At 42.6% G+C, this 27302-nt stretch overlaps 1 protein-coding gene across 1 annotated transcript; it reads right to left on the bottom strand.

Moving 5' to 3' along the window:
* Positions 1 to 13060: 13060 nt before the first annotated feature.
* Positions 13061 to 25966, bottom strand: RBM11 (RNA binding motif protein 11). Its single transcript, XM_018557450.1, has 5 exons — positions 25814 to 25966; positions 22035 to 22197; positions 17304 to 17382; positions 15022 to 15118; positions 13061 to 13438 (listed from the first exon to the last, which is right to left on the bottom strand). The coding sequence occupies exons 1-5, from the start codon at positions 25907 to 25909 to the stop codon at positions 13094 to 13096; spliced, it is 780 nt and encodes a 259-aa protein (XP_018412952.1). The 5' UTR covers positions 25910 to 25966; the 3' UTR covers positions 13061 to 13093.
* Between the last annotated feature and the right edge of the window lie 1336 nt (positions 25967 to 27302).

A 27302-nucleotide genomic window follows, 5' to 3' on the forward strand; every position in this document is an offset into this window, starting at 1 on the left:
AGCGCCTCGCTCCTACCTTTTAAAGACTGGTACAGCTGTCTGTCAGACTCACCGTGGCATTTAAGGACGACGAAGGTGGCTGATCCGTATGTGGCTCTCCGGAAGGTTTTTGAATGTGCACAGGGGGTAATGGAGTGAGTGTAGACCCATCAGTGATGCCCAGGCACTATAGGAACATCAGCATATCATCATTAATAAACACATTACTGTTAAATAACAAATAACATGTGAAAGAGCTATGTGTAGCTGAAGTGGCAATATAATATAACCCGATAGTCATTATTGGAGATAGTCAGGAAAAAGCTTCTGTACAAGAACATATTTTGGACCCCCATTCAACTAGGGAGAACTGACATCACAATATGGCGAGGTCGGCCAGGTTCACATCGCTCTATGTCTACTTTTGTTAGTTTTTTAGTGCATTTTTGACTGTGCGTTGTAGCGTGCTTACTTGTTTTTTCATTATGTGTTGAGGTATCTTTCTCATGCATCATGTATTTTGTGATTTGGCCAATGAGGATTGATTTCCTGTTGTGATATCATTGATGTGGACTTCTGCACCAGCTATATGTATACAATACAATACATATTATTATATAAAGCATACATATCAATATGTATCCTTATAGTGATTTTTAGATGTATATTCACATCAGTCTCTGCTCTCAACGAGCATACAATCTAAAGTCCCTTTTTCACTTACAAGAGCTGAATTATAGAGGAGCCAATTAACCTATCAGCGTGCCTTTGCAGTGTGGGAGGAAACCCACAAAAGGTCAAGGAGAACATGCCAACTCTGTGCAGATAGTGTCCTGACCAGTATTTGAACCAAGGACCAGAGTGCTTCAAGGCAGACGTGCTAACCACTGAGCCACTGTACTGCAATAAATGGATTCTGCAGTAGCCATCTTGCTTAGAGCAGTGTGTCAGCACATGACAGTTATCCAGCAGTTATCCCCTTGTTACCAGGGGCTGACAATGAATGAAAACACAATAAAACAAACTATATGTGCATTTCTTTTTCATGTGGGCCTGAAAGTGCATAAAAAGGCACAGAAAAATAGACATGCCTCATTTTTCAAAACACAGAACACCACAGAGCACAGCATGTGCATGGGCTTATTGGTTAACATGTACTCATATGACACATGTTGTTTGGCATTTTGATGCAAGTGCTAAAACATGGAGGTGTGAACAGGGCCTAAGAGTATGACCTCTGTAAGATGCTGCCCAACTTCAGATGGTAAAAATATTTATAGGCAAAAAGGGAGAGTTCAGTGAATTTAGAGAACTGGATTCATTTGAGGTAGATATGGGGAAGATAGGCTGTGTTCCTCCAAAAATGGGTCTGCTTGTAGATTAGCTGTCCCAGCAGCGCGCGCACACACGCACGCACGCACACACACACACCTCTGCTTGTAGATTAGCTGTCCCAGCAGTGCACACACACACACACACACACACACACACACTACCTTTCTTTAATCAGGTAAGATAAATATTTTCTAAACTTACATAGAATTCTTCACCTTGCAAAAACTCTTCAACGATTAATGTCACTGTAGATGCTCCAGGTATCCAATCCTGAGAAAATAAAAGTATAATTAAATGACACATTAAATTGGTTTGAAAGGCCCCTGGGGGGGAATTTATCAAGACTAGAACAGACAGAATCTGGATCAGTTGCTCATAGCAACCAATCAGCTTCTCTTTTTGGTTTGTTCGGTTAAGATTTGAAAATAAAAGATAGAAGCTGATTGGTTACTATGGGCAACTGCTCCAAATTCTGTCTCCTCCAGTTTTGATAAATTTCTCTCTTTGCCTATTCTGCCCTGTTATCCAATCAGATTACTTCCTTATTATTCTCCCGCTCGTGCACCTTCCCCCAACTTTTCCCTTGAGATTGATAACACAACTATCCATCCCTCCCCCCATTCCAGGGTGCTAGGTGTCATCCTTGACTCGGACCTCACCTTTCTTCCCCACATCCAATCGCTATCAAAATCCTGCCTCCTTCACCTTCGCAACATCTCCAAAATACGCCCCTTCCTCACCAATGAAACCGCAAAATTACTCATTCACTCGCTTTTTATCTCTCGTCTTGACTATTGCAACTCCCTCCTCATTGGCCTACCTCTACACAGGCTATCCCTCCTTCAGTCTATAATGAATGCTGCTGGTAGTCTCATCCACTTTACCAACCACTCAGTGTCCACCACCCATCTCTGTCAATCCGCCTACTGGCCTCCGATCACCTAATGCATAAAATGCAAAATACTATCAACAGCGTAAAAAGCTATCCACAACTCTGCCCCAAGCTACATCACCAATCTCTTCTCAAAATATCACCCGTATAAACCTCTCGTCTCCTTCCAAGACCACCTGCTCTCTAGATCCCTCACCACCTCCTCCCATGCTCACCTCCAGGACTTCTCCAGAGACTTGCCCATCCTCTGAAACTCCCTACCCGAAGCTGTCCGACTACCTCCTACTATGTCCACCTTTAGGTAAACACTGAAAACTCTTCTATTCAGGGACATCTGCCCTGCCTCTACCTAACAGCTGAACTTTTACCTTCTCCATCAACCTCACAGCTATAACCATTTGTATTACTTGCACCTCCCTGTTAGATTGTATGCTCTCATAAGCAGGGCCCTACTAACCCTCTTTTTTGTATTGTAACTGTATTGTCTTTCCTTGTTTTGTAAAGTGCTGTGCAAACTGTTGGAACTATATAAATTGTGTGTAAAAGTAATATTATTGTGAAAATAAAACAAGTGCTTGTGTTATAGAGCAACAGTAGCATTGGGCTGAGTGGATACTTCTTAGTATATGCATTTTGTAGGAGGCACAGTATAGTCCTTATTGGACTTAGTTTAACAAGGAGAGGGCTGCCCATAATGGAGGCCCACCGTATTACTTACCTCAACCCATGGCAATAGTGATGGCACTGCTTGTCGTGCCTGGTAGGTAAAGCTCTTCCTGCTTCCAGCATTCCATCCGCTCTGACACTTGGTAGGCACCTGTGACATCAGCTGTACTAAAATCTAAAAGTGGACACTTCCTTCAGAATGTTGAAAACGAACCTTACTTTTGTGAGATGCTGGACAGCTCTGCATGCTTCGTCTTTATCCCGGGTGATGTACAAGCGTTTGCCTGGTGCGAAAACACAGGTCTTTACCACGAACACAGGAAAATCTGTACTTGATTATGAAAAGGAAACCATAAGTATTCATTTACCAATGTACATACTTTTGGCCAACAAAATGCACTACTTGCCTTTTTATTACAAAGTAAAAAACAATGGGCAAAAGACAGAAATCCCTGGCAACCAATCAGCAGCCTTCTTATGCATTTTTATCTCTCTGGTTCAAATCCCAGTCAGGACACCATCTATAAGGAGTTTGCATGCTCTCCTTGTGCTTGCATGGGTTTCCTTGTACACTCCAAAGAAACCCTGAAAGGTTAATTGACCCTGTATGTATGCATGTAAAATAGGGATCTTAGATTGTAAGTTCCTGGAGGGCAGTGACTGATGTGAATGTGCACTATGTAAAGCACTGCATGCATTGCCAGTTGTACAAATACCAATAATAATTGCTATAAAGAAGCATTTCTCAACCTCTTCTCATTTACGGCACACTTTAAAAATATGAAAAATCTGGAGGCACCCCTATCCACAATGCAAAAACCTAAATGTAAGAAATGGCATGTAGTTTCTCCAAAATTCTATACTTTATGCTAGATATGGGTCTTGTGTGGATTTTAAGGGACGACCCCATAAAAAAAATTAAATTAGGTAGACTATTCTGTACAATATATGCTAGGAATGGCATCACACACTTAATAGAAGGGGTACCCGAGACACTTTAGAGCAATAGCTCTATTTGAGATACTTTTAAAATGTCTTATTAGTGTTTATGTATTTATGTTGTTTTGAATATTAAAATTGGATATTTTCAATTTAGATTTTGTTATAGCTGTGAATAGATACCATCCACATCCTCTACTAATAAACAACATGTTTGAGATGTTGTTTATTAGTGGAAAACATTAAAGGATTTGCTATGACAACTCTCTAAGAAGAGATTTTCCCTCACTTATGAGAGACTTCCTCTTGTGCCTCTGGGAAGTAAAGTAAAATCTCCTCAATGTGGCACAGCCAGCATAAAAAAAAAAAAAACCTGGTATCTTCTCTCTCCCAGGAGATTCCTGCATATATAACGAAATGGGCAGAAGTGTTACAGTTACCCCCAGAGACCGCGCATAGTCTTATTATGACAGGTTGGATACGACTAAGACGGGTTATTGTTAGTGAAGCATGGCGGGAAGTTCAATTTAAACTGATACATCGGGCCTATTACGGCTTTAATATCGCTGGGCAACATAGACCACCAGGGTGGTTGACGTCTTGCCCAAAATGCCAATCACCTCTGCCAGACTTAACAATCTGCAATCTGGGGGCAACAGACTACCCTCCCCTGAAATTTGTCTGTTTCATTGCCTGTCCCCGGAGCACTCTGCCTCACTACCCCCGTTGTCCAGCTGGAACACCTTTGCATCCTCAGCGTTAAAAAAGCTATATTGACTGACTGGCTGGCTGTCTGCCACTCAGACAAATATGTCAGGATTCAAAATGGTGCTTCACACTGATGCTATTGGATAAATTAGATACGAAATTTAACATGCATCGTACTACAGTATTTTTTGACACGTGGTCTGCCTATTTGACCTCAGAACTACCCTTAGAACAACTCCGTGATGTTATGTACATCTTCCAACATTCCACCTGGTTCCACAACGCCAAACTTACCAATACACTCGGTGCTCTTAACGTCCTTTGACACTTTCCATATTCCCACCCACTCACGAACATATGCGGTCCCCTGAGACGAGACGAATTGCTATTGTGACTCCTATCCCCTGAACATCCTTATACTTACCATTGACCAACAACTTTTCACTTGTCAACTGCAGATCACTTGCTTAGTGGATTATGTGCATTTATATACACATAGACCTGACATTAGTCTATATCACTATTACCTGCTAGACGTTTTAATATTACCTATGTTTTATTTCGTACTTTGCTCTCTCTTAAGTGATATCTAAACCTATGCTTGGTAGGCTGTCATTAATAACATTACTGCTTGGTTCTACTGTTTAACCATAAAACATACTGCAATATACTGTCAATTACCCTATGTTATGTAATTTTTCCAAATAAAAAATTGACATGCGGAAAAAAAACAAAAAAACATGATGCGGGAATTATTTCCTACGCTATTTAAAATCAAAGAAAAATGTTTTAGCTTTTGTGATTTTCACTTTTACAATGGAGTATGCAGAATGCAACCAGCCAAGTGAGAAAGCCTCTGCGGCTGCATGGATTCCACAGTGCTGGATAGGTGGGATGCAGGAGTACCGGTAAATGTTATAGGTGAGACCTTTATGAGGATATAAAACTACCGAAGGTGATCTGCAGCTTGCAGTTTTAGTTTTGGGTTGGCTTACTAGGTGATGAAATGACAGGCTTCGTGAGGGTTGGTGAAAGACTTCCATCTAGCGGTTGGGATGCCATATTGTTGTAAAAAGCACTTGGCTTTACTCTTGCTGGCCTGTAACAGAGTTGCTTTTGCAGTGGGACCAAAACACCTCACTCCAGAAGCTGACAAATCATCCACAAGTCCTTCAGAATGGAAACAAAGAATGAAAGTCATCTTACACACCAAATATTTCATTATATTCAATGAAAACTTTGTTAGGAGCATGTCTAATGTTCCTGCGTTTGTCACAACCTCCCAGCTCCTTCTGCTGGTTGCTTGTTGCCACTGCACCTATCCCAGCCTTAGCTGTGGGCTAATGAGCCTGGCCACACACCCCCTTCGGCCTGGGGATTGGTCAGTGTTGCTTTTTTTAAGCATCACTAGCCCAAGGGCTCTGGGCTAGTTATAGTTCAGTCTAGTCCTGCCTGCATAAGCCGTTATCTTGCCTTGTATATCTTGATCTTGTATCTTGCACCCTAGTCCTGTCTTGCTTCCTGAATCCTGCACCATCTCTTGATTTCTGTTTATATCTTTTGTTTTGTCACCAGTCAGTACTACTCCTTTGTTCCTGGGGGCCGCCTACAACATTAATAGCCAGAGTGTAAAGTTTAAGTCCTGGGGGCATCCAAGAAGCGGTCGGTGCACTAGCCTTATGGGAAGGGCGTGTGCTAGAGGTGAAGCAACTCGCCACTATACACTCTGACTAAAGTGTCTGCATCTGGTCCTGACCGTTTATCCAAGAGTTATAGCAGGAAAGGAGAAATAGAAAAGAAATGTGTTAAACCCCTGTCCATATTCTGCTAAAACACCTCCCAAAGTCATATGTTAGATTCCTAAACGGCTCACAGTTCTGTTTCAACCCTGTCGAGTACACATTCATTTTAAACAAAGGAATTTGCCTCCAGATCTGCTAATCGACAAAATGGGCAATTATAGAGGGAAGCTGTAGTAAGAGAAATAGTATAGCTGAACCTCCTTCCGAAATACTTGTTACCTGGCTGTCTCCAGCTTCAGTGTTTTCTGATTCACTAACCCTGGAACAAGTATAAAGCATGGATGTCAGGACACTTGTTTTGTGGCTTGTAATGAAACCAAAGGATCAGCATGCCTATAGGCCTGCATTTTCATCTGGAGCAACCTGACTCACTATACAGGGCTTGCATCTCCCAGAAAATACCTGGTGCATATGAGCACGTAAATCACTCCATCTTGCAGTGCTGGTGAATGGCCCTGAGATGTCACATGGGGCATGGAGAGTCTCAGCTCTTTAAAGCCTGTGATTGGAGCTCACACAGGGCTATTCCTTCACACCATGGGACTGAACAGAGCAATGGTTAGTGAATGGGTGGCTGTCACCATCTTGCCTGTTGCACACAGGCGCGGCGCTACCGCAAGGCAAGTCAGGCGGCCGCCTGCGGGCGCTGCAGGGTGAGGGCGGAAAAAACAGGGCATTTTGACAAGTACTTGTACTTGTCAAAATATCCCGATGCTTGCACCATGTTTTTTTTTTCTTCACTTACCTTCGGTGCGGGAGAGCAAAAACACGCTGATAGGGAGCAAGCCCAGTGCGACAGGGGGAGGGGGTTGGTTGCGGGAGGCGCAAAAATTCAACTTTGCCTGTGTTGGCAAAAATCCTAGCACCGGCCCTGGTTGCACAGTATAGAGAAAGTGGAGTAAAAGGCACCTCTGTTCTTCCTGTGTCAGCCATGTGTCCCTGCTCTAGTGCTTCCTGCAATGTCAGTGGCAAAGAAGAATGGTTAGAGATGGAGATAAGGGATTGGCTGTTGACTTTTGAAAAAAAGGCAAAGCTTGCATACCAGTAGCATCACTGTTTAGTCTGCATAGGCTGGATATTTTGGGGAAAGGAGCAAATTTGAAACAGCTGAGGAAGAGCATTATGTTCATACCTCAAAGCATATCTAAACCCAAAAACCAAAATGTAATATATTGTAGCTGGCCAATCCTCAGATGTGATATCTGCATTAGTTTCCTATTTTTAGGGTTTTCCCCATATATTTTTCCTTATGATCTGTCCAATAATACACTTCCTAACGTAGATTGGCTCCACTCAATAGAGTAGAGCTTGGAGCGGTGACTACTTTACAACACACACAGGGACCATGGGGAACAAAAGTAGCCACCTTCCAGAAGGAAGGACAGTTTCAGCACCAATTCAGAGATGATTTGAGGATCCACAACTGAGTGATACACAGATAAGATACAGTTTTGTTAATAGATAAAAGGTACTTTAATGCATTTTTAGGATTTAACTCCTGAGTTTAGTGTCACTTTGGGCTTTATTTCATCGCTTAGTTAACTACCGCTTAAACCTTTTAAGCAGTTACAGAAACAGGTATTAAGTCATATAAATAAAAGCCAAATGTTGTAATCATCCCTGGCAGTGTAAAATGGTTTGTTCCAACCCTAAACCTGAAACTTTTGACAGCTTGGTCTAATAAGGGAAGGGGGAAAAATAAAGAAACAACAAGTAATAAACCCATGTTACAGGGGGACCCAGAAAATCTGCTGCATTGATGACACCGACATCATACTGTATATGATGCAGTCTATTTTTTATCTGTTCTATAGTTACACTTTATTGTAGCACGAAATACTTAAAAGGGTAAAAACAACCTAAACAGTAGCAGTTGCAAGGATTAGAAGAAAAAAAAATGGCAGAGGAATTTGAAGTAATCAGAGATAATTTGAGGATCTACAGCCGAGTGATACACAAAAAAGATACATTTTTGTCATTAGTTCAGATGCTTGAATTAATTTTATGATTTAACTCCTGAGTTTAGTGTCACTTTAAAGGAAGTTGGAAAAATAACAGACTTACTGTGTGAATCTCCAGGTGAAAATAAAGGAAAAAAAGCAAACCAATGCAACCACCACATCTAAGGAAAGCTGCAATATATTACATTTTTGCTCTTCGGTTTAAATATGTTTCAATGTATGTGTGTGTGTAATTGATCTTACCACCAGTGAGAAGCGGAATGGGGCTGATCACCACGAGGCTAATATTGTGGTCTTTGCAGAACTGCTTCATCAGTGCTCGGTTACTGGTTAACACCGCTTCAGTGAATGAACAGAACAATTAGCAGAAAACATATATTGCTATATTGATTAATCCTGTTCACTGTAATTATGTATGGTATAGCAGCATCGTTAACATATATTCTGGATGTAAGAAAGGGAAAATGGGAAACAAGAAAAGGGAAATAATACAAAAAATAGGAAAAAATAAAAAAAAATAAAAAAGAGATACAAAGGGAAAAGAAGTAAAGGAAGTCGGGACACATACAAAAGACAAAATAAAATAAAAAAGGGAAACAGGAAATGGAAAATAATGGCACAGGAAATAAGGGAAGCAAAACAAGAAAATAAGGGAAGCAAAACAAGAAAATATATTAGACGATAGAAAAAAAAAAAGGAGAAAAGGAAATTGATAAGGAGATGAACAACGGGAAAACAAAAAGCAAAGTAGAGGAGGAGGGAAATAATTTTGTTTTAATCCTTTAAGCAAGCATTCTGTAATATAATTCACAGGATTATTCTAAATTAGATTTTTCTCTTACCTGACTTACATACTTTCCCACTGTCTGGTGTGCCATCTTTTCCAGGAGCAAATAGAACCTGTTTTACCTGGGCAGACTGAGCCAGACTCATGCACAGGCTCTCCTCGCAGGGACTGCTACCAATCACCAGTACTCTGTGAGTCATATTGCTGGAGCAAATTAGAGGTAATTCACGTCTTATGTTATACCTATGATTTCTAATGTCACAGAACTCAGGTTTTTAGACAGATAGACAGACTGACTGACTGACTTACATTCAGCTTGGATTAATAGTCAGTCTCTGAGTGAGTTAGCCTGCTTTGTCAGTGTAAATGATGTGGAAGAATTGTCCTTTAGCTGCTGCTCTTGCATTGGCTCATAGAATAGGTCATCTCCTACAGTTGCCTCAGATGCTTTGAAGGTCGTAGATGTGTAATATTTATGACTCTCTATGCAACTTTCTCCTATGCATTCTAAGTGGGTGTAAGTGGGAGGATTTTTAATTCCCTATTTTATAGTGAGATTGCAAGCCTGTGAATAAATCAAGAATGTGCATAGCATGTTTTAAAGGCCTCTGATTTTCATTCCTTAAAGTGACACTAAACTCAGGATTTAAATCTTAAAAATGCATTCAAGTACCTGAAAACCTGAACTATTAACAAAAATGTATTTTATTTGTGTATCACTCGGCTGTAGATCATCAAATCATCTCCGAATTGGTGCCGGCTAGACATGTGCACTGGCAAAAAATTTGTTTAGTTTAGTTTTGTTTTAAATTCGGATTTGTGTTATTTCGTTTAGGATTCGGGTGTGAAAGTCAATTCGGAATGCGGACGAAATTCGGTAGCGGTAGGTCGAACGTTCGTTTCGTTTTCTGTTCTTATTCGTTTCGTTTGTTCATGACATTTGAGGGGGAAAAAATATTTTTCTCCTTCTCTAATGTCACTTTGCTCCAACGAACGAAACGAATAAGAAACGAAAACGAAACAAACGTTCGGACTACCGCTACCGAATTTCGGAAATGGAAATTCGGATTGGTTTGCATTCGTTATGTCTGCAATTCGGAATTCGGATACATCCGAATGTCCGAAAATTCGTCCGAATTTCGATTTGGAACTAAACGAATCGCACATGTCTAGTGCCGGCACTGTCCTTCCTTCTGGAGGGTGAATACTTTTGTTCCCCATGGTTCCTGTGTGTGTTGTAAAGTAGCCACCACTCCAAGCTCGCTCCTGTGATGGACTACAATCTACAAATGAGTAAACTTGAGATTGTTGCCTCCTCTGTTATCCTGTGGCTGTGCCAGCTGATCTCTGCTGCCTTCGCAGTTAGCCTGTGGCTATGCTAACTGGTCTCTGCTGCCTCCGCTGTTATCCTGTGGCTGTGCTAGTTGTTCTCTGCTGCCTCCAACACCTATCCACCATCAACAGGTAGATTGCGATAGATGGGTTGCTGAGCGCCCCACTACACTCACTATTACACAAGCTCCTAGACTGATCTACAATACTTTTTCAGTGCCCCTTCACCTTTGAATGGGTTGTCACTGCACCTGAACTATTTGTGACAATGCACTAAAACACATGGCATGTGCATTGTGGTGTGATGTAGCACACGTGCATTATCATCCACTGCATACACTGTGTGGTGGGGCCATTCTAAATAAATGGCAGCCCCGTGCCACATGGACACCCTATTTTGAGGTCTGAGTTGATATCCATTGAAAACCCATTAAAAATGAATGAACTACCTTAATGCAAAAGCAGATATAACTAAATGCTTTTAGTGGTATATTTAACGGGAGGAAATCAGAGTTTAGGTTTCTTGAGGTTCAGGATGTTAGGGTGTATATGCCTTCATCCAAGCCGGCTCTTGTGATGGACTACAGTCTCGTGTTCAGTTTACGACTTTGTATTGAGTCCATCGCAGGAGTGAGCTCGGAGAGATGACTACGTTACAACACACACAGGAACAAAAGTAGCCACCCTCCAGAAGGAAGGACAGTGTTAGCACCAATTCAGAGATGATTTGAGGATCCACAGCCGAGTGATACACAAATAAGATACAGTTTTGTTAATAGATAAAAGGTACTTCAATGCATTTTTAGGATTTAACTCCTGAGTTTAGTGTCACTTTGGGCTTTATTTCATCGCTTAGTTAACTACCGCTTAAACCTTTTAAGCAGTTACAGAAACAGGTATTAAGTCATATAAATAAAAGCCAAATGTTGTAATCATCCCTGGCAGTGTAAAATGGTTTGTTCCAACCCTAAACCTGAAACTTTTGACAGCTTGGTCTAATAAGGGAAGGGGGAAAAATAAAGAAACAAGTAATAAACCCATGTCACAGGGGACCCAGAAAATCTGCTGCATTTATGATACTGACATCATGCTGTATATGATGCAGTCTATTTTTTATCTGGTCTATAGTTATACTTTATTGTAGCACAAAATACTTAAAAGGCTAAAAACAACCTAAACAGTAGCAGTTGCAAGGATTAGAAGAATAAAACATGATTGGTAAACATCAGCAATCTAGTCTCGGCAAGATTGACAGATTGGAGGTGTGGTGGAATCCGAGAGTCACCTGCCTCCTCACTGCACACCGAGTCTGGTCATTGTCCAATGAGCAAACAGCTGACATTGGATGATTTAAAGCAGGAACAGGATATAATAAGGTCACATTTCTGGCTGTGCTCTGTGGTAGAGCTCTTAGACTGTTGGTAGTGCGACTGAACAACATGACAAATATTTGGACAGAATAGTTCACATATACACTGCCTGGCAAACAAAAAAGTCCCCACTTTGATTTCGCTAAGCATATAGGTCAGAGCCTTCCACTGGATAAAAGGTCAAGGTTCAGCGTAGTTAGGACCCCAAAAAATGAGGTCAGCTGCCCACCTGAATGACCAGGTTTTTCCCATCAATTTATTTTTTCTACCCTAATGCCATGGGCATATTCCAAAATGACAATGCCATGATTCATCGGGCTCAAATTGTGAAAGAGTGGTTCAGGGAGCATGAGACATCATTCTCACACATGGATTGGCCACCACAGAATCCAGACCTTAACCCCATTGGGAATCTTTGCGATGTGCTGGAGAAGACTTTACACAGTGGTCTGACTCTCCCATCATCACTACAAGAGCTTGGTGAAAAAGTAATGCAACTCTGGATGGAAATAAATATTGTGACATTGCATAAGCTGGGGGAAACTATGCCGCTGAAAATTCATGCCGTAATCAAAGGTGGCTCAATAAAAAAAATATTAGAGCATGTGACTTTCTTTTTGGCCAGGCAGTGTACATTTTAACTGCATATTTAGCCGTTGGCCTTCAGTTTTGCTTTTAGTCAAGGAATTAAACCCCAAATTTAGCATATTTAATTTATTAACTTATATGTGTTTACATTTTTCAAGTATAGAAACACAAGAGCCAGTATCTAAGGAAGGATTTATACACACACGCTTCACTGCTCCAGCCAAGACCCACTAGCAGCATTTGTATAAGAGCATTAACTACAGAGAAATGTGTTCTCAGCGGTGGTCAGGGGTGTCAGTAATGACAACATTGTGCTCAGTGATGGAAGCATCAATAAAAGTGGAAGTTCCAAGGTGAACCCAGCACTGAGCAACATCTCACAGAGTTTTAACACTCACATCAGGCATGTAACTAGAGCCATAGTAGCGCACACACACACGCACACATTATGAAAGCATTTAATCTGTCTGAGAAGATTAGGCAGGCAGACAGAGGGCCCAAAATGGTTTTACTCTGGGGCACCATCACTCATAGTTAAAGCTTTAATGCATGTGATAATAGACTCAGGCATGTGGCAGAAACTTTATATACTGGATACAGCAGCAGAAGTGGAAGATGTATTTGAAGAGCCCGGTGTTTAGAAGGCTTATGTGTGCAGAAAGTGTACACTCAGTGCACTCAGAGCATAACAGGTTATTCAGGGACATGTTAACTAGTGCCCAATGACTTATAATTTATTTAGTGCAATACACCAAATTCTTCTTTTTCTTTGCTCTGAGCTTTCTTTGTCTTTTACTAGGCTTGTATTCCCGAAGACTTGTTTCTGAGCTATCACTGTCAATGTTCTCCGCAGTTCTCTTATGATTTTGAGATCCTGCTTCACTCTGGCTGATTCTGCAGTCTTGAGCCATCTCCGAATCCCAGCTGGAAGAACCTGGAACAGTACTGCAGCTTGGCTGAGGTCCGGAATAAGGGTACATTGAGGTCTGCTTGTTCCATGGAAAGAACTGTTCATAGCCTTGTTGCTCTGGCGCTGTCCAACCAAATGCAGGATTCTGTAGTGCAAAGAACTGGTTCATCTATAGAGGTGGGAAAAAATATACCAGATTATGATAGGATCTGGCTGAACCATGCAGCTACCTACAGTACTTGTTGCCCAACCAGTCATGCCGATTCATTGCACTAATAGCATGCTGGTGAAAGGCCAAAGACGCTCTAATCGCATAGGTGGAATGAACAGTAGCTGGAAAGGGTGGAGCATGAAGGGAACAGGTAAGCAAAATAGTCTAGTCATCCCTGAGGGTCCTCGAAAAAATTCTGTTGCATCTATGGTTATTAAAAGTCATTGGATTTGCTAAAGGAATCTTACAGATGGAAGCCAGGGAGTCAAGTTAAGCCTTGAGGGTCCACATCACATCCAAGGCCAGGACAGCCATTTACTGGAGATGAAAGGCAGAGATGCAAACTGAAGGCAGAACAATATACTTTGAATGAAATGACTACCTTCAGCAGAAAGAAGAGCAAAGGGACGAAGGATTACTTTGTCACTATGAAGAATTAGGAAGGAAAAGCAGCAGGAAAGAGCTGGTAAGGGGGGACGTGACTGAAACCTTTAAACACATTAAGGATGTGCATAAGCTTCAGGAGGACAGTATCTTAATATGAAGCCAAGATCAAGAGCATGGGGACAGGACTTCACACTAGGAGGAGGAAAAGTTCAAAACCAACTTAAAGTATTACTTTACTGAAAGAGTAGTTGATGCATGGGGCAGCAGATCTAAACATGCTTGGGACAAACCTAGATCTATACTTGGACAAAAAGGTTAAAAAATAAATAAATGGGAAAGACTGTGTGGACCACTTGGTCTTTGTTCTGCCATCAGTTTTCTATGTCTCTACAACATCCAAACTCCTAAGACAAATTCCTCACTTGCTGTGCGAGGGGGGGGAATACCCTATTGTTTCCTCCAATGAAGGTTTGGGTAAAAAAAGTTTTGTGAGGGGATCCCCACAAAAATGCATATCAGTAAATATACATCCAACACATATCGGGAATGCATTTTATGGTTGATAATATAACCTGCATGTGGTAAATTCAGGGGAATAATGTGCTAAAAACCTTTAATACATGAAAAACAAAACCTTTTGAATAGGGTTGCACAGATACCAAGTACAGTACTCTGTACAAGTACGAGTACATGTACCGATACTTTTGAGCTCCAAGACTACACTAGAGAAAAATTAAAAAGTTAGGAGGCAGCTGTCATTTGTAAGGAGCACATGGAGCTCCTGGGATTTGTGCATCTGTTTTAATGTACGATTTTGTTTTTATAAATATAAATAAAGGGATGCACAGATACCAGTTTTGCGAGTACGAGTACTGGTACTTGCCGAGTACTTACAAGTACGAGTACTGATACATTTTTGTTTATTGTCATGTGACAGTTTTTCTAAAACAATACAGACTAATGATTTCAGGACAGTGGTGGAGCGCCAGAGCCAGGTCCCAGCTGCAACCGCTGCAACCCCGGTAGTTCTCATGAAAATGCCAAGTATCTGCACTGGTACTCGAAAAGTATCCGTGCATCCCTATTTTTGAACATGTGAAATATTGAATGACACCCAGCAACTGCAATACAGCATGCCATTTCTAGTGGCTTACCATTCCCTGAAAACAGACGTAGGCCTGAGAGAAGAAGCTACTGTCAACAGGAGGTGCAGGATGCGAAGAATCATAATTTCCTCCCGATACAGGCATTCTGCACAGGAAGAAGCAACACAGCAAGAATGTAAACGCATTGGAATCGGTTGTTTTGAATGGAAGACAATTTAACAATAATGATAATCAAGTCAGAATTAACTCTGGTACCTCGCTAGACAGATCCTCCACTTTGATGTTTTACAATAACCCCTCTTAGCAATTCTGCAATGTTTTTTGAGGGTGTTTTGGCATTAAAGTGAGGTGCAGTACAAAAGGGATGCAAGAGAGAACATATGGCATCTGGGACAAGAATCATCTCCACTCTCTTTACATCGTGGTATGCAACAATTCCCAAAGTTCTAACAGAGCTCCGGATAGCAGTAAAAACAGAAGTTCTTATCCATCCCCAAATTCATCCAAGACAAGAAAAGTCAGTTTATTGTTCAACATACACAATCCGTCAAGGTACCCAGGGATGCCCCCGGTCATTTAGGACCTTCCCTGATAAAAGCTTGCCTTTTTCTAATGATCCTTGGAAATGTTTAGCCTCCATTGTCTAGTCTTTAGATATGAGCTCTCTGTTAAAGCTACTTGGGAAAATGAACTTCAAACAAAGTCAGTCGGTCAGAGAACAAATACAGAAGACACATTTTTCGGACCCATTTGTATCTTATCAACATTAATGTTAAACAGAACACATAATACAACCCAAGTGCAATAAGTCTGTCTGTGAACACCATACCAACTGTTTCTGAGGTCTCCACTCACATCAATATACAAGAATACAAAAATACAGAACCAACAAGTGACAACTGCTTCTCCTCAACATATTGTAGCTCAGCAGGTCTTCATCAGGTAAATCCAGTGAAGGTTACCTATAGTAAATTTGACCACCGAGGCAGATTTGTTTTTCTACACCCATCCCCTATAGAAGTTTTGAAGGACATCCCCCAGGTGGCCCACTATAAACTCCTATAAACATTTTAAGGCCTGAGAGAAATACAGGGGCTTCCAATGCTGACTGTCTAAAACAAGAGTTACCTGGTTGTCTCTGCCTTCACAACAAATCTTCAGCCCATAACAGGCATACAGACTCTAAATTCAGAATCAAGTCAACTCCCGATGGGCATGTTCCAGGTCAGCGACTTAAATGACTGAAGCCACTGGATCAGCATGACATCCAGGCAACTTGCATTCTGAGAAGGGTTAGTTCATAATCGCACTAGAAAAACATGGTATCTGCATGAATCTATAACCAGCCTTTATGGCAGGGCGCACATGGGAAGGCTTACAACAATACAAAACACAAAAAATCCCAAGCTCACCTGCTAGCCTGCCTGCAACAAAACAAATTACCCTGTCAACAGTATGCGTTAAAAACAGAGGTTTTAGTTGCACAAACTTTTGGGCAAAAATATGTAGAAGCCACACCGCCGCGCCAAGGCACCTCTGCAAAGTGTGGTCCTAACTCTATCTATATGAGTCTCCAAGTGTCAGCATATTAATGCAGTCGATAAATTGCATGCAGGTGTACCAGGAGGTAGCCTACTTCTCCTTATAAGGTGCAGGGATGCACTGGAGGCCCAGCAACCAAAAATGCACGCTTCTACATATTTTTGGCCAAAAGTTTGTGCAACTAAAACCTCTGTTTTTAAACGCATACTGTTGACAGGGTAATTTGTTTTGTTGCAGGCTAGCTGGCAGGTGAGCTGTGGATTTTTTGTGTCTTGAACTGAACTAAAGAGAACCTGACCATCCCTTGTTTCTGAACTGTGACCGCTGATTTCTTTCAGACAACTAATTTTACATTTCTGGTAAAGTATACATTTCTATATTTCTGTAGGCAATTGATTAGCCACATATATATTTGGATAGACCATTTAGTTCTTGTAGGATCTAGATTGATTTGAGATAATTTTAACTGCAGTACAAATTATATCTTTCAATCTTGGGAGATAAATATATACATTTGTATAATCTCCAGGAAACTGATTTCAGTTTCTAGACAATGGTCTAGTTTGATATATATTGAATTAAATTGGTGGAAATTTTTCTTTACTTTGAATATAGTCTTGGCTTATAGCCAACCCGGTGCATGATGGCAGAAAACTTTATCAGAGCAGTATAAACATTCTGATATATTGTAACAGACTAAAAAGGAAGCAAGTAAGAGATGTCCAATGTTAGGGTTTGCATGCAATACATAACGAATACACTGATGGGCTTTACAAAATGATTCTCACCCATATTCTAGAGGACTACTGACAAAGCCATTTTCAGGCCCCTTGAAAACGCTGTCCGATTCTGAAGAGTGGGTACTCCCTATTTTTAAAGGAAAAAAAAAAAAGAAACGGAATCAATAACCATTAATAAGCTGATTTATGAGATCAGATTAAAAGTGAACCTCTCCTGACACAAAAGGATATTTTAACCAATGATTTCACTAGATAAAAACACCATAAGGTGTCAGGGCATCCCTATAGGTTCACTAACTCTGTCCTTAGACAACCCAGAGTGCCTGTGGAAATGAGATCTTCTGAAAGCTCCGATAAAATGATCAGATGCCCAGCCCTGCACATGACAAGCCGACACTTTGCTTTCAGATCACACTGGCATCTAGCAGCAGAATTTGACATTTTCCTAGGCACTGCAGAGAACTCTGGGGGTGGTATGCAGACATATTCTCTCTCTCTCTCCCCATCTATCTCGTAGCATTTTAATGCATTTTTTTCCAAGGAAAGGATTATAGCCCCATGTATCAGTACAAACTTGTTTTATGGCTCATGTCGATGGGGGTACAAGTCAACTGTGGCCATTTTAGATCATTATTCAAATTAATGTGAAATTAGAATTTATATAGTTTATTTTCCTCAAGCCATATATTGTGAGCAGCATTATAGCGGATTCATGTGCTGCCATTTTGTAGTCATTCTACTTATTGCACTATACACTTTCTGTGTTCCCTCCCATCTGTGATGTATTTCCCCTTTCTTGTTAGTACGAGCCACGAGTGTCATGGCTGACAGTAACATGACCACATGTTAATCTGCATTGCATGCTTGGAAACATTACTATCTCTGACCTTCAAATACCGTCCATTCATTCATCTGCTGTATCCTGTTGTCTGCTGTAACCTGATGCACGGAATAAAGCAATTGTGGATGAAAAGGTATTTGGTGAGTTCGGCTATCTGATAAGGATCGCCCGCAGAGATTATATCGGCTTATACAGGCCAGACATAGAGGTCTCAGCAAGGGATAAATCGCTAATACAACAATCGGAGTCAGAATACTCAGCGCGTTTTAAAAGCATGTGCTCAGATGGGAAAAAAATGCAGCATTTGACAAGAAAAAACTGCAGTCATGTACATGAGACCTTTATGTAATTTACCTCATCAATGTGCACCGTTCCAAAAACATAGTTTCTACTGTAGGGGTCAGCTTCCAATGTAGAGCTTGCAGAGAGATAGTCCAGATGCCAAAGTGCGTTTAAGGGCTTCCTGACAAAAGAGTTTTGCTCGCAGGGGGTCTGTGTCAGCGCAATCCACTATACAACAAAACATTCAGCCTCCAGGCTAGAATGAGGCAGTTTGGGTCAGCTTAGTTCCAGCACAACCTAAATGCAGTCCTCCTCTGTAAAGCTTCATGCAGATAGGCAAATAGGCTGCAGCTAAACTCTACATCTGGACACAGCAGCATAAAAACTATCAGGGTTATTCACAAAAGGGTGAAGAGTTTGGAGAAGGCAGGAGAAGGGAACAATCTAGGACAACATAGTTAAACTGGAAAGTGAGCCGAATTGGAGAATTTCTCCATATCAGCTATGTTGTCCTAGATTGTTCACTTCTCCTGCCTTCTCCAAACTCTTCACGCTTTTGTGAATAACCCTGTAAATGATTAGCTGCATCCAATTTGTATGCAACCAGAACCGCCGGCCCTGGTTGCAGACTGTCCGCGTTCTGGGTCAGTCAGTGGACCTAATCGCATGTAGTAATTGGTATGAGTGGTAACATGCAAACAGTGGCGGCACTGGCCATTGATCTGTACAGGATAGAAATCTAGCCCCAGCTGAAAGCACACAATGTGTGCATAGTGCTAGTTTTTCACCTGTCGGAATAAGCCCCAATACATACTACTACCCTGCCCATCCCAGGTGGGGGAAAGAATATGGTTATTGGTTAATCCCCTTCCTTTGGCTATGGAGACCACCTACGTACAAAAATTCTGTGCCAGTAAATCAAATGAAGTGAAAGCTGCTAGGGACTATAATAATAATAAGTGTAAGGATCCAGAGCGCCTCCAGGTGGCGCTGGAGCTATGCCCTGCAGTTTCCGTACTCACCTGCGGGGGTCTCCAGGCAGCCAGGAACTGCTAGGTACCAGACCTCCACTGGTTGGTGCTGGGAACTGCAACTCCAGTGCTCACCTGCAGGTGTCTCCCAGCTGCCACCATTCATCCACCACCTGGTGCTCCTTGGGAGGTTACTTAAGCCCTCCCTGTGGTCAGGTCTGTGCCTCAGTATTGTTTCCTGTTAAGCCTGAGTCCCCAGTCCTGTAAACCTGTTTCTGTTCCCGAGTCCTGTATCCTGTGTATGTTCCCTGCTTGTTGTCTGTGATCTGCTTATGTTCCTGAGTCCTGTTAGCTCCTTGTACCCTGACCTTTTGTCCCTTAGTTGCCCTGGTGTTTTGCTTTGCTCCCTGGGTGTGCATGCCTGTTTCTTCTTGCATGTGGTGTTGTTTAGATGTAGCTGGTTGCTAAGACTTGTTTCTGTTTGTATCATTCTGGTTGGCATATTAAAAACGGTATATCATACATTCTGCCTTGTCCTGTGTGGTCACGCGTGCTTGGTCTGCCTGTGTGGGTACCTGTGCAGGTGTGGCGGTCACCTGTGCCGGTATCCCTGACAATATGAGACAGACAAATAAATGAACAATAATGTGCCGAGCTGATAATAGGTCATCACTCTAGTCGAGCCGGAAGGACGGGAGCGTTTTTATCCCGGTTCGTCATTGTGTGCATCCCTTCAGGATTATCTTTATGCCGAAGATCATTGTTCTTATCAGAGTACCGTTTTATTTCATAAATTTCCCCTTTGCTGGATGGTATGCCCTGTGTCTTTGCTGGCCTCTTTTTGGGTCCGTTAACTCCGTGTGCTGCTCTGAGTGGATCCAGTGATATCGCATTAAGGGCTTCCCTCACCTTTCAAAGAAGCGAACTGCGTTAAGAGACCTACTCTGTATTTCTACATCTCAGGTGAGCACCCCTCTGTACACTGGTACTCACCAGGTGTGGATGGTGTAGGATTGGAAAAACATCTTGGCTGTGGCCTTTCAGATATCTCCTAAGAATTTCTATTGTCTTTCACATTGAATTTTGATGTTATAGGACTTCATTGGATTTACTCACCACATTTTTGATGTTATTTGGATAGCCAGAGCCTAGCATGCGACTGAGGACTTATGCACCGATATTGTCATATTCATGTGATGTGATTAGTATATTCATGTTTTATTATCAGCTCGGCACACTATTGTTTATTTATGCAGACCACCTACTACCACCAGCTTATAAAATGCCACAACTCTTCCCTGGATCGAAAAGGAGCGGTTTGTCACATTCCATATACCCAATAGTTATCATTTCCTCCCACACCTAAAAGTACTGAAACTTTTTCTGAGCAGTGGTTTCATTTAACAATTATCAACCCTGCTTTCTGTTAGCCGTCTGTAACTTTATGGAGTACTGAAGAAATCCGGTTACTTATTATTGTATTACGGTTTATATATTCTAATGCTGAACTGTATTATAGCCAAACTTACCTTGAATAGAATAGGAAAGGGTTAGTTGCTGTCTACGTCCCTGCAATGTAGATTGTCACTGAGACAGAAAGTGATGGGAAACCAACATATTACAGTTGTCAGCAGAACAGGACTAGAGGGAATATGCTTTAGGCAGTTTTTTCCTGAGCAAATCTCCACTTACATCACAATTTTTTTTGGGCAGCCTAAAGACCATTGCCCAGTACTGTAAATCTCTGGATCTGCTGATGTTTGATAATAATCAAAAAATCCCGTGAAGTCACTGGACTGGAAGAGCACAGAAAGAGGTGCGACAGTGAACTACATATGAAGCAGAACAGTTACCTTGAAACAAAAGGGAAAGTGTTATGTGCAAAAGGGTTTACTATGAGCCATAATGACACATGGGCCACAAGGCCTCGTTCACACAGGCTGCCTGCTGCAATAGCACTGCGCCCTCACAGTGCTGTATACATTGCAGTGGCCACAATGCTTTGAGGTGTGGCAAAAAAATATACAGCACGTTTCATTTGACAGGTGGTGCCGCTTGTCAAATGCAACCATTGAAATGAAAGGGACCCCTTCACCGGGCCATAGAAGCGATCCGACGACACGTGAGTCGCCAGAATTGCTTCTATTGTAAAGCCGACAGCCCCGTCGTCAGTCCTGAAGGGGTTAAGTGATATCTCTTAATCTGATCATCTTCTTCTTTACTGTCCTTTTCAGCTGTCCCTCCAGCGCTGTGTGCGGGTCTCTGATTCAACACTGACTTCTCTGTCCTCCTCATCTCTGATGTCCCACAGAGTCTGTGCGGGTGCATGCTGCTCCATAGACTTACCTTGTGTCTCTCCTCGTCTCCCGGACGAACATCTGAAGTGCGCATGCGCCCGCCCCAAGATCCTTTGCGGCCACCTGAGACACTTCAGATGTTCGGACGGGAGCACTCGGCGAAGACACAAGGTAAGTTTAAACCCTTTTTTTTTATAAATGTTTTTGCATATATCTATTGCTTGCTAGCAGTAGATATATGCAAAAACACACGAGGGTTTAATAACCCTTTAAGCAAGAGGTAGAAGGGAACCGGGTCACATACAGACAAAAACGTCTAATACAAAACACGTTAATAACGCAAACTATGCCCTCACTTGGCGTATACTGTACTATACATTGAACTCACCTGTTCGATATTGAAGTTTAATGGGCCGGCCAAACAGGCGGATGCCATTTAGTAATTCTATAGCATATGGTACAGATTCTAAATGCTGGAAGCAGACAAACCCAAATGACTTGCAGTTGCCCTCTTTATCTTTAGCAATGGTCACTTTGCTCAAAGGTCCAGCCTGCAAGGCAGAAAAAAGTAAAACTGTACATACATGTACGATTACATACAACCAACATGTGCCTCTACATAGTTATGTAATAGTATATAAGAAAAAGGGGCACAGACGAGACTTCTGCAGCTTATAAAAGTAACAACATACATCAGATCTTTGGCAGGACTTTTACTTTTAAAGGTTTAAGGGGAATATTCACGGAGCCGTACATTGGCTGGCTTCGGCTCTCTTTGGTTCAAATGACTTAGCGACAGTTGGCTGTCATTGAATGACAACAAATGGGCAGAGTCGGCTGACTCCGCCCATTTGTTTTCATTTTGCTGAAACTTGCAATAGCGATTTGACATATGCCGGATTGTTCATTCTGCTGCGGCAGTTGGACAGGTCGGCGGCGTCTTTTTATTTTCTTTATGAGTCGTCGTCGTGGACAAGGCTGGACGTCGTGATTGACCCTTGGATTACCTCGGTGGATCTATTTTTGGGCTTTTTTTTTTTAAAGGACTTGTCAACAACTTTTGTTTTTTTTCAGTTGAAGGTTTTTTTCTTAAAGTGTGGTGTGTTTATTTATATTTTATTTGAACCTTTTTGTGAATGAGTACCCCTTACTGATTCACAAGGGGGGTGCATCTGGGTGCCAGGTCTATGCTCCGATTAAGGGTCTGGTTGGGAAATTTAGGGGGGACCCCATGCCCCCTCCATTTTTTGAGGGTGGGGTTCCTCCTTAAAATTCCTACTAGACTTAAAGGGCTTGGTATGATTTTTGGGGGGAACCCCCCGCATCGGGAAGAGAGACCCCACATTGTTTTTTTTTTCTTTCTTTGTTTACATTATTGCAGGGAGAACAGTCTGCTTTCTGTTCATAGTTCATGTATTTTCAGGGTTTAACTCCTGAGTTTAGTGTCACTTTAAAAAGGAGAACTATGAGGTAAGTGAAAAGCACTCACCCTCATAGTTCGAGCCGACGTGTGACAATGAAACTGTCACACGTCGGCTCAATAGATCGGGAAGTGAGCGACCACACACCATTGCTTGCTCACTTCTCGATCATCTCCCTGCAGAGAGCCGTGACTATCAGTCACCGCTCCCCGCAGGGATTCCCCCCTCCGTGCTCCGATCCTCCAGCACTGACTGGAGGAACGGACGGTGGGGGGGTCGGGTACAGCTGACTCTGCCTCTAGATAGGCAGAGCCAGCTGTCACTCACGCAGCTAGGTGGATCTCGACAGTAATGTCGGGATACGTCACTGCCAGGGGCGGTCTCAGTATATAGCGAGCTGTAGCTCGCTATATACTGAGCTTTGGTTCATGGGAGGAGGTTAGTATATGTCCTCCCGTGACCCTTAAGAGAACTATGGGGGAAAACACTTACCCCATAGTTCTCTTTTAAGTCCCCGTTCACACGCAGGCATTTTGTTGCCTAAAGGTAAGCTCAAGAAAACGCTCAAGACAAGGAATCCCATTCATTACAATGGCCCCTGTCCCCCCCCGAGTGTTTTCTCGCAAGCAGAAAATTGCCTGTCACTGGAAAAATGACACAAGTTACTTTTTGGCAGATCACAGCACTTTTCGGTCCCGTAGACTTCAATGGAAAACTTTGTGGGACAAAATGCTGGTGTGAACATGGGCCATAGACATTAATGGGATTCCTTGTCCTGAGCGCTTTGGCACAATTAGTTTTGATCAACAAAATGTCTAAGTGTGAACGGAGCCTTAGTAAGGGTGGACCTCCTGCACTGATTTTTTTTTTAAAATGGTTAAATATCATTAATAAAGATGTATACAGTTCGGTAAAGTTAAAAAAGAACTCTGGGCAAAACCTTTTTTAACCCTTGCAGTAGGGCTACCCCCGCACGCAAGGGTTAAGTGCTAGTTTTGGTCTAGGTGCAACAATAACAAAGTCATACTCACCTGGACCTTGGAGCTGGCTGGTTGTGCTCCGTCCAGCTTGTCTCTCCCTCGGCTGAGGCAATGGTATGCTCCTCGGCGTCTTCACATCCTATAAACGGTGTATTAAATGTGATGACCTTAGACCCCTACAGCGGAGTGGGAGAGAGGCTGGAGGGACGGATTTAAGTCCCGTTCATACCTAGGTGTCTTGTCGATCAAAGCCAAGCGCGACATAACGCTCAAGACAAGGAATCCCATTCATTTCTATGACCCCTGTTCACACCTGACCGTTTTGTCGCATGAAGTTTCCCACTGAAGTCTATGGGACCAAAAAGCACCATAATCTGCCAAAACGTGTACGCTTTAGTCTCCATTCACACCTAGGCGTCAGCGTTTCCACGTGTAAAATGTGCATTTTTATGCACGCTTTTCCCTGGCATGGTATGCATATTTTTGCACATTTTAATGCGCGTTAGACGCACATAGGCAAAGAAGTTTTCTTCAGCAAATCATAATGCATTGCTTTGAATGAGGAAATGTGCGCACAAAACGCACATGTGCAAAACGCTTCTGTCAAACATTTTTATGCACTTTCATTGAAGTCTATGCGGCCAAATGCGTTATAATCTGCCCGAAAGAAGCTCATGAACCTTTTCCAACGTTCAGCGTTTTACAGCTCGCAACAAAACTCTCAGGTGTGAACAAGGGCCATAGAAATGAATGGGATTTCTTGTGTTGAGAGTCTTAGCTTTGAGCGCACTTAGCTTTGAGCGTCAGAACGCATAGGTGTGAACAGGGACTAACAGTGACAAGCGTTTTTTCGGCTTGGGCCAAAATGCTCAAAGGGTGAACAGGGGGTCATAGAAATTAATGGGATCCCTTGCCTTGAGTGATTTGTGGCGCTTAACTATGAGCGACAACATGCCTAGGCGTGAATGAAAGAGCAAGCCGGTTCCGAGGATCGGTTGAGTATAACTTTTTTTTAGCACCTAGAGAAAAACGAGCACTTAAAGTGACATTAAAGTCAAAAATCTTTTCCCCTCCCCCCAATGTTAATGAAAGCACTTACTTAAATGATGTCTCTTAATCCGATCTTCTTCTTCTTTCCTGTCATTTTCAGCCTTCTCTCCAGCGCTGCTGCGGGTCTCCGATCCAGCGCTGACTCCTCTGTCCTTGCTGGCACTTCCTGTCCCACGGTGTCTGCATGCGGGGGCACGCGCCCATAGACTTACCTTGTGTCTCTCCTCGTCTCCCGGCCGAAAATCTGAACTGTGCATGTGCCCGCCCAAGAATTTTCACATTTTCGGACGGGAGCGTGCGGCGAAGACACTGGTAAGTTTAAACCGCTTTAAAAAAAAAATGTTTTTGCATATATCTACGGCTTGCTAGCAGTAGATATATGCAAAAAAAAAAAATGGAGGGTTTAATAACCCTTTAAACCTTGCAGCGCCAGAGTAGCCCCACTGGCAAGAGTTAATAAAAGTTTTAATAAGAGTTCTGCTTTAAAAATCAGTTTACTAGTTGACGACACATTGGTAGATGACAATGCAACAATAGAACAACATCAGTGCAAACAAAAAGTCTGAACAATACAAAACACACAACGCACACACTTGTTCTGACACATGCAGAAACATTTCCATTCTTACTAAATAATCTAAATCAGAATTCCACCTTCCCCACCCAAGGTGTAAACCTCTACATCCTGATCCCTCTGCATTGTCCTCACTCATCACCTGCAGGAAGAGCTCATACAGGGTCTCCTCTTTGACGTTATAATCCAAGTTTCCCACAAAGAGGGTTCGGTCAGCCTCATTCTGTCTGCTTAACATGATCAGTCTTCAGCAGAGTTCTCCTCGCATGTCTCTCCAGCTGCAGCTGCACTCACATACTTAGACACAGCGCTGGTCACTAGAGCTCCGACAGGAAGATGCACTTCTAGAGAACAAGGCGGCCATTTTGTCAGAGTCCAACAGGCACTGAGGGAACTCCCAGCACATAAACCTGAAACAATAAAAAGTCTAATGCTAGCATAACTGAATAGTTTCTGCATTTATAAAAATAATTCTTTACATCCTAAATGCTGCTTTACAGACATAATACAGACATTAATGCCAGCAGATATTAGTATATGAGTCGGACACCATGCAGCTAGGGTTGCCACCTTTTCTTCCATCGAAACCCGAACACTCTAGCGACACACAGACATTTTCTTGGAAGAATGAGTTGTGCCTTTTTCATATGTAAATAGCGCCACCCCTTCATATTTAAATATCACAGTTGAGACTATTTTCAGTGGGGGGCCAGTAGCCCCTATCTTAATTTTGGTTTCTCCTGTGTGCCTGACATCTTGTGTCCGGGTTTCTGCTGCCATGAAACCCGAACACAGCATTCAAAACCCGAACTGTCCGGGTGAATCCTGGACAGGTGGCAACCCTACATGCAGCTAAAAAAGTGACCCTTGCAGTACCAAACCCACTCCCTTGCATGGCAAGGGCTAAATGCTAATTTTGTCCAGAGTTAGAGGAAGAAGTAGCAATACTTACCTCAAATCTCCCTGGATCAGGCTTTCTCCGTGCTGTACATAGGGTTGCCACCTGTTCTTCAAGTGAAACCCAAACACTCTAGCGCCTCGCTTTTTTTTTGTTGAGAATATAGAGGAGAGAGCGAGGAGAGGCAGCCAGGGGATGGAGTAAAGAGACCAGCTATAGAGGACTACAAATCCCAGCAATACATTATGCAGCTATACAAAATAATATGAAGCTACATACTCTGTGTTGTACTGGCATGGCGCCTTGATGTCTCCAGGTGGCCTGGTGGCCTGTGCGGGCTCTCAGATAGGCTGTGCGACACTCAGGTGGGCTGTGCGTCTCTCAAGGCTATGGTGTCTCACCAGGGGGTCCGTAGGTTGTCAGAGAGCCAGAGGAGCAATCACAGATGCGGCTGCTGTGGTCCTCGGCAAGCGTGATCTTGGGCAGCCATATCTGCCTGAAACCCGGATCTTCCCCTGAGCTGCAGGCACCTTTAAACAGGCACAGGCTGCCCGCAGCTCAGTTAAATATCTGGGTTTCAGGCAGATGTGGCTGCCTGAGATTGCGCTTGTCGAGGACCTTGGCAGCCGCATCTGGCAGAAAATGTAAAGTGTTGGTGTTGGCACGGAGTGTCTTGTGTCCAGGTGCCCGCTGGCTGGACACCTAGACACAAGACTCCAAAACCGGACTGTCC

The sequence above is a fragment of the Nanorana parkeri genome, unplaced genomic scaffold (assembly GCF_000935625.1).
Source record: "Nanorana parkeri isolate BGI_ZX_2015 unplaced genomic scaffold, ASM93562v1 scaffold284, whole genome shotgun sequence".
NCBI classification, from domain to species: domain Eukaryota; kingdom Metazoa; phylum Chordata; class Amphibia; order Anura; family Dicroglossidae; genus Nanorana; species Nanorana parkeri.

Bases quoted from the DNA above. Each gene is read 5' to 3' on its own strand.
- RBM11 (XM_018557450.1), bottom strand. From the start codon at position 25,909: ATGTTAAGCAGACAGAATGAGGCTGACCGAACCCTCTTTGTGGGAAAC. The intron at 22,198-25,813 runs GTGATGAGTGAG...TCTGCCTTGCAG, and splicing joins TGTATGAGCTCTTCCTGCAG to GCTGGACCTTTGAGCAAAGT. The intron at 15,119-17,303 runs GTGAGAATCATT...CTTCCTGTGCAG, and splicing joins AGTAGTCCTCTAGAATATGG to AATGCCTGTATCGGGAGGAA.